The sequence below is a fragment of the Denticeps clupeoides genome, chromosome 4, assembly GCF_900700375.1.
Source record: "Denticeps clupeoides chromosome 4, fDenClu1.1, whole genome shotgun sequence".
Lineage (NCBI taxonomy): Eukaryota > Metazoa > Chordata > Actinopteri > Clupeiformes > Denticipitidae > Denticeps > Denticeps clupeoides.
In genome coordinates, this window is record NC_041710.1 from 3,129,861 (window position 1) to 3,144,458 (window position 14,598).

Consider the following 14,598-nt stretch of genomic DNA (forward strand, 5'->3'; position numbering starts at 1 on the left):
TACCTCCTAACAAATTTCATCTTCAACAGAATAGAATATGTGCAAACTCTTTACAGCAAAATGAAGAGTTAAAAAAAGCGCATATTTTATTAAGCATACATTGTTTTTGCTACTAGTTCCCTGCAGTTTGGGACCCACTGCTGTAAACCTAACACTTACACACGCACATGCGTACACACTGCACAAAATAATAAAAAAAATATATATATAATAATTTTTTATTCGTCTAGAACTTTGCTGACAAGTTAGGCCTTATCAGGGCTCTTAGTTTTTGTAAACTCAAAATCTATAGAAAACGAACGAGAATTGCTATTAATATTTGAACACAAAATCATTTCAGGGCCATTGTGAATATTCGTTTATTTTCAAAACTGACTTCTTGTGAAACACGTGTGTGTATGTATTTTTATTTTCGAAATTCTATACAAATTCTATGAAGGGGAAGCTCAGGCTGCACTGCACTGTGTGCATATTCCTCAAATCACACCCAGCCAGTCGGCAGATTGATTATTAGGGCCCGTCGTGTAACCCCCCGTCTTCACCACCATTCCAGTGGCACATCTCCTCCTCTTCCTTCACCTGGAACTCCGCAGAGGTCACAACATGGGTCACTGCAGTGACGACATAAAATGTCACGCCTTCTACGCCTTCGATAACCTGGAAGTGAAAAGCTATCCTGGCCACAAAAATTGCAATAATTTTAGCCATAATTTGATTAAGCCTCATAACAAGGGGCCAGTCTGTCAGGTGCAGAGTTTCTAAAGCTACTACATACATCAATCCACTAATAAACCGATAAGAAAGCGGCCCCGGAGCGGAACAGGAGCAGAAAGAACCAGGCGAGGCTGTGGCATCACGGCTGCCCTGGGATCGAAATATTTCAAAAACTTAAAACTGATATCTAACTTTTCATATTGTTCCCAGGAGTTTTGTTTCTCAGATTTTGCACAGAGACGCCTCCAGAACAGAACCTTTCGGTGACAAGAACCCCCGTTTGGAAGTAGAAATCGGAAAAGATCGTGTTCATAACAAAACGTAGAAATCAGCTTGGGTCGAGCGGCAGGTCTGCGCTCTGGGGAGAGCTGAAACGGTGGAGGTGGAGGTGGAGGCCGCTCAGACGTCGGTGCTGATGGCCCGAGTGCTGCAGTGGGCGTCCAGCAGTCCGCGGCTCCTCAGCGGCTCCGGCCGGCCAGGGGACATGCAGAAGGCGGCGGGGTTCTCGTAGTACGTGGGCACGAAGCCCAGCCGCTCGCCGCCGTTGCGCGTCTCCTCCACTGAGTGGACGTAGTGGGACGAGCAGGTGGGGCAGAAGGCGTGCCGAGGGGCGGGATCAAAGGGCAGCGCGAGCGGGGTGACCGCCGGGCCGTCCATCCCCAGAGCGCTACAGGCATTGCAGGCGAAGTGGGGCTCAGGGTCCAGGTCGGAAGCCATGTCACCTTCGGACTCATTCTTCCTGCAGCAGTAATACTGCACAAACACATTTGTACCATTTCATCAAATGATAAATTTCATCTGAATTATCGATTTAGCAGGAATATTTTCTATTACTATTACATGCAATTAAACAATCAAAATAAATCCATGACAAATGGGGCCAAAAGGGTGGAATTATGAGAATTATGATTTGAAATGTGAGTGGAGGAACAAGATCAAATGTCAATTTTAAAGGTCCCATGACATTTTGGCTGTTATATCGGTCTTGTTGGTCCCCTAATTCTGTATCTGACGTCTCTTTCCGAACTTCAGCCTTGGATGCAGAATTACAGCCACTTTTATCCATTCCCGCAATGAGATTTCCCGGGACGCGCCGTTTCGGTGTCTGTAGCTTTAAATGCTAATGAGGAGGAGAGAGGCGGGACGAGGAGGAGAGCACCCTATGGAAGTTGAAGGGGCATTCGCGGAAATAACGTCATCAACACTATATTTGTTTTTTCCCGAAAAATTTAAATGAACCCACTGGTTCTTCAGAGGTTCGTGACAAAAAATACATTTGCGCTCATAGACAGGCTAGGGGAGCTCTTATTAATGATAAATAAGCTCACAAAGGGAATTTTTCATGTCATGGGGCCTTGAAAACAACATATAGGGCAACATTTAATAGTACTGAGATATTGTTGTCACCTGGAGTCGACAGTAACAGAGCACTGCAATGATGCACAGGAGTATCACCGTAGCGAGAATTCCTCCAGTTATGACAACAGTTCCAGCTGTCATCCGACCAGATCTCCATCAAACCCTGAGATTCGGGGACAACACCCACAGTATTAGTTTGTGGCAGATTGAACTGTACAGGTCATAATTAAAACTGAGAAAATGTTTCTGATACGATTGTGGTCAAATTGTTCACTTTTGTCCAAATGAAATCACGCATTTATATTACTATCATACACAGAACATTATCACCGTGGCATAAGGTAAAATGATGTGGTATGGTAGTAGCCTAGTGGGTAACACACTCGCCTATGAACCAGAAGACCCAGGTTCAAATCACACTTACTACCATCGTGTCCCTGAGCAAGACACTTAACCCTGAGTTGCTCCAGCGGGGGACTGTCCCTGTAACTACTGATTGTAAGTCGCTCTGGATAAGGGCGCCTGATAAATGCGGTAAATGTATGTAAATGTAAATGTAAATGTGGTAAAAGAAAAAGGACTTACATTCAGCAAAGTGTGTTAATACCTGTACAGGAAGACAAGGACAAGACGGTAAACATAGAGGGACAGGAATTCGGCGGGTAGAGGAGCAGACACTCACATCAGGAGGGGTCACCACACCTCAAGCCTGCCGAAGAAGAACACTCGCTGGAATGCATGCATATATACTAACTAAACTTTCTAATAAATTATATATAATAATATTTATTTACTTATTTATTTATTTCAAAATTGCCAACAAGAACACTGACTACAGACCACAGTGAACACTTGGGGTGAATGTTCTCCATGATTAGACGTGAGGAACCTCAGCGGTACCATCTCCACCCACAGGGTGGCATGACTGTTACACAGAATACAAATGAAATAGTAAATACTAGCGTCCCAGCGCAGGGTTTTTCTGGACGACATTTCGCGATGAGGTGCAACATTCTGCTCCGTTCTGCTGGAGAAAAGACAAAATATTATCGAAAATTTTAGAGTTTTATAGTCCAGTTACACCAAGGAAATGATAACTGAGCAAGAGTATGAAAAATATGAATGAGCTCATGCCCTTCGTTACAAGCCCCGACCTCTGACCAATCGCCTGCGCTTCCGAATTCCGAAACAACAACGTGAATCCCACGCCGAGGGTCCAGAGTGAAGCAGCTCTGAGGTGGGCACAAGGTCAAAGTTCAAACTGCTGCTCTCAAGCCTCAGACCACTGCAGACATGGCGAAAGATGCCCGCCCCGGCCCACAAGCCGGCCCACAGGAGCTGTCTTCCTACGAGTCCTCCGTCAGACGTGGCTTCTGTCCACCTTCCGGCGCGAGGGCACTAAATTATGCACCCTGCGCCGGGGGACTCCGACGCTGTTAAAAGCAATGTGCCATCTATTCTCCTTGGAGCGCGTCCAGGAGCCCGCGTCAGGTCCGCAGCTTGGCTCGTGCTGGCAGGGGGCGGAGCCTGAGGACGGGCGGACGGACGCACTTAACCCCACATTAACCCCCCTTCCTGGGGAGGGCACGGGGCCGTCGGCAAAATCAATAAACCTGAAGCAGCATGGCATGTAGGGCTCTTAAAATGACAGCTTCATGGATTTTTATCACTATTTTATCTTTTTTAAGATTTGATTAACAAGAAGATTTTAGGGAGCGGGACAAATGAAGGTCGATGACGAAGGTAAAGCACAGACACAAAATCACCACACATCTTACAATCACAAAAAGTGAGGCCACGCCTGCCTGCGTCCCTGGAGAACCTTCTGATGAATGGAGAATTAATTATTCAGGCGGAAGCAGCTTGGAAAGAGACGGCAGCTGGGATTCGAGGGAGGAGAGCTACGGGACATGCGGGAAATATGCACTTTCTTGTCAAGAGTCCTTTTTTCATTGCAAAGAAATAAACGGAAATCTTCAATCTAATCTGTATATGAAAGTGTTTGGTATCTTGTGCTTAACTAGGGAGTGACATTGTAAGTGTCTAAAGCAGAGGCCACCAACCCTGATCACTGCATGGTGGTGGCAGCCTAGTGGGTAAGACCCAGAAGGTCACAAAGACCCAGGTTCGAACCCCACTTATTACCATTGTGTCCCTGAGCAGGACACTAAACCCTGAGTGTCTCCAGGGGGGGACTGTCCCTGTAACTACTGATTGTAAGTTGCTCTGGATAAACACCGTAAATTGATATTATGATCCTGGAGGGCTTTTTCCCGTGTTCCACCACACATGATTCAACTCAGGAATTAACTCAGATTGAATGAGGGTACCCTAACTCGGATTAAATGAGGGTACCCTGAAGTGCCCTCTGGGACCAGGGATGGTGACGCCTCTTCTAAAGTGTATCTTCACTCCAACTCAGAGCTGAAAACCGGGCAAGGCTGAACATGCAAAGACATTAATCTCTAATTATGAGTACAAGATACAAGTTCTATTCAAGTTTCACTTTAAACATGTCATACACACTTCGTTAATGGCGCTGTGGTTTTTATTTATTCATAATTTACAATAAATAAAATAAATTTTAAAAGAGAACAATCACCTTCAGAGTTTCTCTACTTCAACATACTGATATTCAACTATCGTATTTGCTGGTGTGTAATTACATCGGTCACCCAGAACATGATCTTTAATGATGTTTTAAACAGGAAGATAACTTATCTCCTTCACGCAAGACGCTTCCTCATTCAAGGATGTCCAGCAATTCATCACATAATAATTCATTTACAATATTTAGCACATTTCCAATAGATACAAGGACATTCCCCTGGAGACACTGCTAGTAAGTGAAAGTGAAGTGATTGTCATGGTGAAACACTGCAGCACAGCACACGGTGACATGGTGACACTTGTCCTCTGTATTTAACCATCACCCTGAGTGAGCAGTGGGCACCATGACAGGCGCCCGGGGAGCAGTGTGTGGGGACAGTGCCTTGCTCAGTGGCACCTTGGGACTTGGGTCTTCTGGTTTATAGGTGGGTGTGTTACCCACTAGGCGAGACAGGACGATTCCTATCTTGCTATATTTTTGTTAACCAGCAGCCACGCCCCACGCAGTAGTTTGAAAATAGTGCCCATGTGCCCGTATCATGCAGTTTACAGGTCAGGAAGGAAGTGCGACCCAGCATGGATCCTTTATCATCCGGCTCACTCTATTACAGCAATGAGTCTGCAGAATCGATAGGCGGACGCTCGTATATCTGTGTTGCCATGGCGCCTGCTGACCCACTTCTCCTGTTTAACGCCCGTTTCCTCCCTCTCTGGTCTTCATCCCTCTCTGCCTGGACCCCACCTCCTTCCATCAGACGTCCTCTTTATCCTGTTTTACGCCTCGGCTGCTGTCTCAGGCCTAAAGGAGCCACAGGATGACATGTCTCTGGTTTCCTCTGAAGAAGGACAGGAACGTCAAACCAAGGTCAGGACTCTCTGCAACCACGTGGATCTTGATCGAACCTGCGCTGAACATGTTCCGTCATTAATTTAACTAAACAAGTCCATTTGATTCCTGGCGTCCGGGTGCTGACTGACAAGAACAATATGCTGTTTGTTCTCTCATTAAAATCCCCGTCCCCGATTGACGTGAACACGTCTGAATCCATAAAGGTCCCGCTGGGTACGCCGGTGCGTATTGCTGACTCATGATGGAAGATCGGTATCCGGCCGCGTCCACCGGGGTGACAGATGACACCCAGCGACACGGGCAGGTTCACCGCGTACGCGCCCTGTTCCAGTCAACTAAAGTGAAGTGATTGTCACTTTTGATACACAGCAGCACAGCACACGGTGCACACAGTGAAATTTGTCCTCTGCATTTAACCATCTACCATCTACTACTGTAATTGAGTAGTGGGCAGCCATGACAGGCGCCCGGGGAGCAGTGTGTGGGGACGGTGCTTTGCTCAGTGGCACCTCAGTGGCGCCTTGGTGGATCGGGATTTGAACCGGCAACCTTCTGATTATGGGGCCGCTTCTTTCTTCTCTTTCGCGATAATTATAACGCATCGCATGACCAAGAATTGCGAATCAAATTAGCATTTCGTTAAAAAAAATTACACAAAAAAATTAAGATACAACATACGAGACACTTTTCCCATTCAAAAAAAATTTAAAAGCAGCGAATCAAATGGAGAGGACAGGTACTACAGAACGGAGACTGATCAATTACGGTGCAAGCTTGACCCGACCAGACCCCAAATAAAATTACAGAAATTGACAAAGATTTACATTACTTGAATTTACAATACTTGAAAATCGTGATGTATTTTAAATATATGAAGTGAGACGTAAGTCCATCACACATTTCTCCTAATTCCAGACCAACTGATGGCGAAGATTTCAACAAAAACACTCGTATAATCATTTATCAGACATTTCTGAATGCCGATTCCCTGGAATATGATTGGGATCGGCCTGAACGACGCTGGATCGGGACATTCAGGCTGTGTTTGCAGGAAGCTGGCTTCTCTCTGCCGGGCCACAGAGCCAGACTTTACACTTCAGCCGAACGGCTGACGCAGCATCCTCCAGGAATAGCCGGAGAGGCAATCAGCAAGGCTGTATAGGAGCTTCCATTTCACCGGACTGCCATTCCACAGTCGGCGTGCTACTCCGCAAGCGCCTAAAGATCCCACACCAACCTCCAGACTGTGAAAAGCAGATTGGGGCAAATGGGATTTTTTTCTGCATGGTCTGCAACATTGTGCAGGCGGACCCGCTCACATCTCTCACATGGACCTTTCACACTCCTGCCCTGCAGAAGAAGATACTGCAGCATCAGAGGCAGGTTGAGGGACGGCTTTTACCCTCAAGATCATCCACATCACCTTAAATGGTCTACAGAGCTCACACACAGGCACAAACGCACCAGTACTGCACCCTGCATATTAATACATCTCACACCACGCTGCTATGTTATTATTTATCATACTATGTCATATTACTAGCACTGCTATCATTATTATATTATTATATCATGGCAGGTGGTCAGGATTCAAACCGGCAACCTTCCGATTACGGGTCCATACACTACACTGTACACCGATATATCATCGTATATCAGGGGGCAGTGGAGGCCTAGCGGTTAAGAAAGCGGCCCTGTAATCAGAAGGTTGCCGGTTCGAATCCCGATCCGCCAAGGTGCCACTGAGGTGCCACTGAGCAAAGCACCGTCCCCACACACTGCTCCCCGGGCGCCTGTCATGGCCGCCCACTGCTCACTCAGGGTGATGGGTTAAATGCAGAGGGCAAATTTCCCTGTGTGCATCGTGTGCTGTGCTGCTGTGTATCACATGTGACAATCACCTCACTTCACTTCACGTATTGCTCCTACTTGTCCGCCTGGTTTGCCAAGTTTGTCTCGACCTGCATGATATTATGGGTTATTATATTATATTATTTTTGCACTCTGTGAATCCCTGAGGCATCGCAATCTCGTCTCTCTGTGTACTTATGGTGAGATGACAATAAAGTTGACGAATGAGGGCGGGCGGAATAACGTTCAGTAGTACTCACTGTAAGACCGTAACTGTGTCTCCTTCGGCTCAGTGGGACGAAATGCTAGTTGATATCCTCTCAAAGTGAAAGTGAAGTGATTGTCATTGTGATTAAACACTGCAAAACACGGTGACACAACGAAATGTGTCCTCGGCCTTAACCATCACCCAGCCTTGACAGGCGCCCGGGGAGCAGTTGGCAGATCGGGATTTGAACCGACATCCTTCTATTTTGTGACTGCAGGGTCCTGTGACGTTGTAATGGAAACTGGGAATTCTCCATCATTGAGTGCTCCACCCTGGAGCAGTAAAGGAAACTGGGAATTCTCCTTCCTGAAGCTGTAATGGAAACTGGGAATTCTGGAACGATAATGAAATGGGGTAATTCTCCACCCTGGACCAATAATGGCAGTTGGGAATTCTCCATCCTCAAGTAACACTGGAAGTAACACATTCCTGGGAATTAAAAAGGGAAGCTGGGAAATCTCAGTCCTCAGGGGGTACTGGAAGCTGGCAATTCTCCACCGTGGAGTAATTCTGCATTACGTCTCCATCCAGGCCAACAGCAGGTCACATTCATTACGGTATGGAAGGTTTTGGCTCCTGAGCCCTGTTACTGCCGCAACGCAGCCCCACGATGAAGCGGCTGCCGGGAGAAAAATGGCCACGCGAGAGAGGAGATGAAGGACTGAAAAATGGACGCGGCCGCGGCGCGGCAGCAATAACAAACGGCCTGTTAGTGGTGATCGAATGCGGACGAGAAATTCACGCAGCTCATGATGGGCGGAGCCGTTCGCATCTTTCACTGTTTCTCTTCTTCGGCGAGATTGATACCCAATAAAACAGAAAACCGGGAGGAGAAGCAACGACCGTAAAACTGCAATCAGCGGCCTTCCGGGCCTTATGTCCTCGGGAATTAACAAGCAACTATTACATGGAATTGCGATTACTCTGAATAATGGATTTTTGGTGATTTTGCCTTTTTTTTGGAAATGCACCAATAACGACCATAAAATCAGGCAAATCTGATCAAACACGCATGAACATAAATAGGGGTGGTAGTAGCCTAGTGAGTAACACACACAGACCAGAAGACCCAGGTTCAAATCCAACTTACAACCATCGTGTCCCTGAGCATGACACTTAACCCTGAGTGTCTCCAGGGGGGGACTGTCCCTGTAACTACTGATTGTAAGTCGCTCTGGTAAATGCTGTAAATGTAATTGTCTGCTTCATAAATCACCTGTTAAAAGTAATGTATTATACTAATATTATCTTTCACTTTCAGAGTTCATTTATGCAAATATCAAACATTAACAGTCTAAATAAGCTTAGTTTGCAGCTTCTGTCCAATTTTACAAAATTGAAAAGGGATGTAAATCAACGAAATATTGATGTGAATGTTGTAAAATGAGTAAAGATGGAGTAAAGTGTCAAAAATATCACAGAATGTTTTAGTATTTTGGGTACATTGTAAATAACGAGAAGATTCTATTTCGTAAAGCCTGTATAAACTAACAAGGACATATGGCCCCAGCAAGGCGGAAAGGTTAACAGCACGCGGCATCAGTCCATTCGGCGGGGACCGCGATGCCCACACGGGCCCTGTGGTCAGGTTCATGGCGGCCCGCTGGGTGCATCCCTCTCCAAGGACACACCTGCCAGGAGAACGTCTGCAGACTCTCCAGATATGCAGATCTTTTTAAACATTCGTGCGAACCCTCGTGGTTTGAATAAAAATGGAATGATTTGGTGCGAAATTTTGTCCGGCTTCTTTCATTTACATTTTACATTTACAGCATTTACCAGACGCCCTTATCCAGAGCGACTTACAATCAGTAGTTACAGGGACAGTCCCCCCCTGGAGACACTCAGGGTTAAGTGTCTTGCTCACAGACACAATGGTAGTAAGTGGGATTTGGACCTGGGTCTTCTGGTTCATAGGCGAGTGTCTAACCCACTAGGCCACTACCACCCTTTCCAGTCGGCAGGAGATGTGAGTTAGTAAGTCGCCATCGCCCGGCGCAAGGTGGACGGTGGACGTCCTCCTTCATTATTCAAATGCGGCGAGGTGGGGATCCTGCAAATTTAAACACACGCCTCTTCCATTACTGACACATGAATCCCCATAACAATATTCTTCCATCAGCGTGGAATTCGGTCAGGTTCAGGAAGCACTTATCTCCACGGTGTCCATCTGCATCTGGGACAGGTGCACTGAGGAGAGGAAAAAGAAGCCGAGCAGGAGCTGGTGTGGCGGTGATATGATGACATAATGAAATTTCCCCATATTCAGGGAAGTTTTCCGGCATGTTCTCCTGCATCAGTACCAGAGGGCAAGGACAAAAAAAAACGTTTTTCATGAGACGAGATGTAAATGCTGGTCATGTGACGATAGCTGTAACAACATCATGTAGGGCAGTGGTGGCCTGGCTCGAATCCCGATCGGCCACGGTGCCACTGAGGTGCCACTGAGCAAAGCACCGGCCCCACACGCTGCTCCCCGGGCGCCTGTCATGGTGCCCACTGCTCACTCAGGGTGATGGTTAAATACAGAGGACACATTTCATTATGTCACCGTGTGCTGTGCTGCAGTGTTTCACAATGACAATCACTTCAATTTCATTTAATATAGTTGACGAACAGAAATGAGATCAGATGTAATTTTCTAGACTTAAACATCTCTGAAATCGAGGTAAGACGTTATTTTTGATATTTTAACACGGTTTCTGTTTCCTGATTCTCCCATCCGCTATCGCAGCATTTAGCATTCAGCAGATGCCTGGGAGAAAATTTCTTTACAACGAGGAAAAATAGAAGACAGAATGTGTGCCGTAAAACACAGAACAAATCAGAGCGCCTCCCGTGTCTGGAATGGATGTCGAATATTCTTCAGCTTATGACGTAATAATAAAATAATAAGATGACCTTTGATTTAATTAGGAAATTGACTAATAGAAAATGATTTACTGGGTACTATATTTTCATGGACTAAAACTAGACAAAAATGCGTAGACATTTCGCCAAATAGACTAAAATGAGTCTAAAAAAAAACTTAAATGACCGCCTGACACTAAGACCAGAAAAAAAACCCTAAAATTTAGACAGGCCGCCAGAGACAACTACACCCCAAATGACAGTGGGGGTCTCAGAGGGACTGAGTAGGCTTCTACCAACAATCTACAACATGCTGATTACAAGACCACCAGCCTTTCTTCTGCAGCTCGGACCACTGGTGTCTGCGTCCTTCCTGAGATCTTCTGCTATGATGTCTTCAGAGCTGCAGGTGACAGGGACGACGGAATGGAGCCTGTTATGGGTCTGCAGAGACCCTCACTGTGAAGTGAAGTTCTGACCTCCAGCACGACCTGCCCAGGAGAAGAACTCCACACTACCAGTCCGATTTCTGGAATTTTACATGATTCCATAGATTCATATTTACAGGAGGGCGGAGGTGAGATCTTCTGCTATGGTGTCTTCAGAGCTGCGGGTGACAGGGACGACGGAATGGAGCCTGTTATGGGTCTGCAGGGACCCGAATGGTCCTGTTCTCCAGTCAGGACCCTCGCTGTGAAGATCTGACCTCCAGCACGACCTGCCCAGGAGAAGAACTCCACACTACCAGCCCCATTTCTCTTCTGCTATGGTGTCTTCAGAGCTGCAGGTGACAGGGACGAAGGAATGGAGCCTGTTATGGGTCTGCAGGGACCCGAATGGTCCTGTTCTCCAGTCAGGACCCTCGCTGTGAAGATCTGCCCAGGAGAAGAACTCCACACTACCAGCCCCATTTCTCTTCTGCTATGGTGTCTTCAGAGCTGCAGGTGACAGGGACGAAGGATTGGAGCCCGTTATGGGTCTGCAGGGACCCTCGCTGTGAAGTTCTGACCTCCTCCCTCACTGTCGGAAGGTAAACCTCAGCTCTGTACGGGATGTCACCGCAGATAAAGCCACCCGGGACGGGGCTCTGAACCAAACACGAGCGCAGCCGGAATGAAGACATTTTTACACGCGACGCGTCTCACCTTCTGCGTCCTCCGTCGCATCCCCTGTCCCCCGCCAGCCGCCCGGCGGGTCGCCTTTCACCGGATCGGCAGCAGCGGCAGCCGCGCACGGCGCGTCCCTCGCCGTCACGTCACGTCACGTCGCGGAACCGAACTGCGCGCGGAGACGCGCAGGGAATTTAAACCAGGGGGGCACGTGACGCGCACCACCATCATCATCATCATCATCATCATCACAATTCCGTCCACGAACAGCGTCCTAGTCACACGTGTGCGTGTCTGGGTCACATTTACAGGGACAGTCCCCCCCCCCCTGGGGACACTCAGGGTTAAGTGTCTTGCTCAGCGACACGATGGTAGTAAGTGGGGTTCGAACCTGGGTCTTCTGCTTGGGGGTATTTTAGTTGGGGTGTTAGAATTAGGCAGCATCTCCAAAAACTGCAGCTCATGTTAGATGTTCCTGGTCTGAATCTTGAGCAAAAATTTACTTTACTCATTTGCACATATTTTATGTGAAAAACATTAAAGTGTAATATTTGGTTATGTTTGCAATATTTGCATATTGGTTCATTGTACACTTGAAATATTTGCAATACTGTGGTCTGTAGCAGTCGCTAAAAGCATTTCACTGCATATCATACCGTGTATGACTGTGTATGTGACAAATCAAATCCCGAAGCGCCAAGGTGCCACTGAGCAAAAGCACCGTCCCCACACACTGCTGTTATGGCTGCCCACCGCTCGCCAAGGGTGATGGTTGAATACAGTGGACACGTCTCACCGTGTGCACTGGGCGCTGCGCTGCAGCGTTTCACAATGACAGTCACTTCGCTTTCAGACTGGTCCCTGATGACCTGGGCGACTTGTTAACGGAGCGCCGCCCACCTACCAGACTCCAGGAGACGCGGCCTCCATCATTCTCCAGCAATAGGCCAACAAGTTTGAAATGCTCCACTGGACGCCACAGGAAATCCTTCCTTCCCACAGCTCTCCGACTTTTTAACTCGGCCCTCCGCCACTCACTCACACAGTAAGTGGCCCTCTCTCTCTCTCTCTCTCTTCCTTACACTCACTATCGGTAAGTCTGTAAACAGCATGGGGTTGTGCAAATATGATCCTGTTTTTTTACTGTGCAATAACTCACTTATTGACTCTTAAACTAACTCTTAATGTGCAATGCTGCCTTACTACATACTTATTTTTATTTATACTCATAAATAAAATACTCATGTATACTCAGGGGAGGACTGTCCCTGTAACTACTGATTGTAAGTTGCTCTGGATAAGAGCGTCTGATAAATGCAATAAATGTAAATGTATGTCTGTCTCTCAGTCTCTCTGTGCACTCGTTGTATGTCTTGTACATACATGTTTCATGGTTCCAGCATGAAATGTACCAGAGGGCCCTGTAATCAGAAGGTTGCCGGTTTGAATCCCGATCCGCCAAGGTACCACTGAGGTGCCACTGAGCAAAGCACCGTCCCCACACACTGCTCCCCGGGCGCCTGTCAGGGCTGCCCACTGCTCACTCAGGGTGATGGGATAAATGCAGAGGACAAATTTCACTGTGTGTGCTGTGCTGCTGTGTATCACATGTGACAATCACTTCACTTTTTTTTTTTTTTTTTTAATTGCATGTACGCTGTATGTCTTCCCCTCTGTGCAGTTGTAGCATCAGCAGTTTCCTTCGGGATTAATGACGTGTTCAGATTCTGAACATTTACACCATCTTTAAGTGAAGTGATTGTCACATGTGATACACAGCAGCACAGCACACGGTGCACACAGTGAAATTTGTCCTCTGTATTTAACCCATCACCCTTAGGGAGCTGTGTGTGGGGACGGTGCTTTTGCTCAGTGGCACCTCAGCAGATCAGGATTCGAACTGGCAACCTTCTGATTACGGGGCCGCTTCCTTAACCGCTAGGCCACCGCCGCACCTTCTTTTCAGCCAAGTGTTCTATAACAGTTCAAACTTATATAATGTCATCTCACCTCGGCTGTCCTAGATAAACCACCGAACGCACTCAACACGTACACAGGCATCTACCATAACCACTCAGCCGGGTTTAATCTAGTTCTCTCAGAGTTGTTCTACGTCCTGGTTCCTGGTCCCAGCATGAAATGTACCAGAGGGTCACCACAGCCACCAACAGCGTAAAAAGGCTACAGCTCCAGGGATCTTCAAATGGACCAGAAGCCTTGTTGTGGATGCAGTGGTGGCCTAGCAGTTAAGGAAGCAACCCGGTATTCAGAAGGTTGCCGGTTCGAATCCCGAGCCACCGAGGTGCCACTGAGCAAAGCAACGTCCCCACACACTGCTCCCTGGGGCGCCTGTCATGGCTGCCCACTGCTCACTCAGGGTGATGGTTAAATACAGAGGACACATTTGGTAGTGTCACCACGTGCTGTGTTGCAGTGTTTCACAATGACAATCCCTTTCGCTTGTTTTCTCTTCTTGGACAAATCCTCACCAACCCTGCACTGATACCAGCTGCAGGCTGACTCTACTCTGGAATGGCGTTGAACACCAGAGCAAGCAGCGTTTCCAAACCCTGTTATTTTCACGTTCAAATTTGCATTGTATCCTGCGCGGTCCTTCCAAGAACAAGAAGTCGCCACCGGAATTTCAAAGAGTCCATGACTGGTTCACGACTGCAGTTGTTTCGGCTCAATGCGTGTTAACTGATGCCGATCAGGATCAAACAAAAAAGGAACAAACGTTGCCAGATCAAACGCTACAAACGATGCTTCATGCTTACAACGTGCTTCCATGTTACCATTGATGAAGTGATCAGTTCTGGTTCACTAGGACCCCCAACTATGAATACAATCTTTTTATTCACTCTGTTCTAGTTTCTATCAATAGAAACAATAGTTACAAGTTCATCTAAATATTCTCTAAGAGGAAGGTCTTGAGCTGCCGTTTGAAAGTGCAACTCAGTGACTGAGCTGTTCTGACCTCAAGGGGA

At 47.1% G+C, this 14,598-nt stretch overlaps 1 protein-coding gene across 9 annotated transcripts; it reads right to left on the reverse strand.

Moving 5' to 3' along the window:
- Positions 1 to 244: 244 nt before the first annotated feature.
- fam163aa (family with sequence similarity 163 member Aa) lies at positions 245 to 11,815 on the reverse strand. Of its 9 annotated transcripts, none has more exons than XM_028978229.1 (5): positions 11,648 to 11,815; positions 2,914 to 2,998; positions 2,659 to 2,680; positions 2,122 to 2,236; positions 246 to 1,467 (listed from the first exon to the last, which is right to left on the reverse strand). In XM_028978229.1, exons 4-5 carry the CDS (start codon positions 2,212 to 2,214, stop codon positions 1,114 to 1,116), a joined length of 447 nt encoding a protein of 148 aa, XP_028834062.1. In that variant the 5' UTR covers positions 2,215 to 2,236; positions 2,659 to 2,680; positions 2,914 to 2,998; positions 11,648 to 11,815; the 3' UTR covers positions 246 to 1,113. The 9 variants fall into 9 exon arrangements, with proteins under 9 accessions (XP_028834064.1, XP_028834062.1, XP_028834063.1 ...); XM_028978223.1 differs by having other exon boundaries at positions 247 to 1,467; positions 2,659 to 2,782; XM_028978224.1 differs by having other exon boundaries at positions 247 to 1,467; positions 2,659 to 2,782; positions 2,914 to 3,097.
- Positions 11,816 to 14,598: the final 2,783 nt, after the last annotated feature.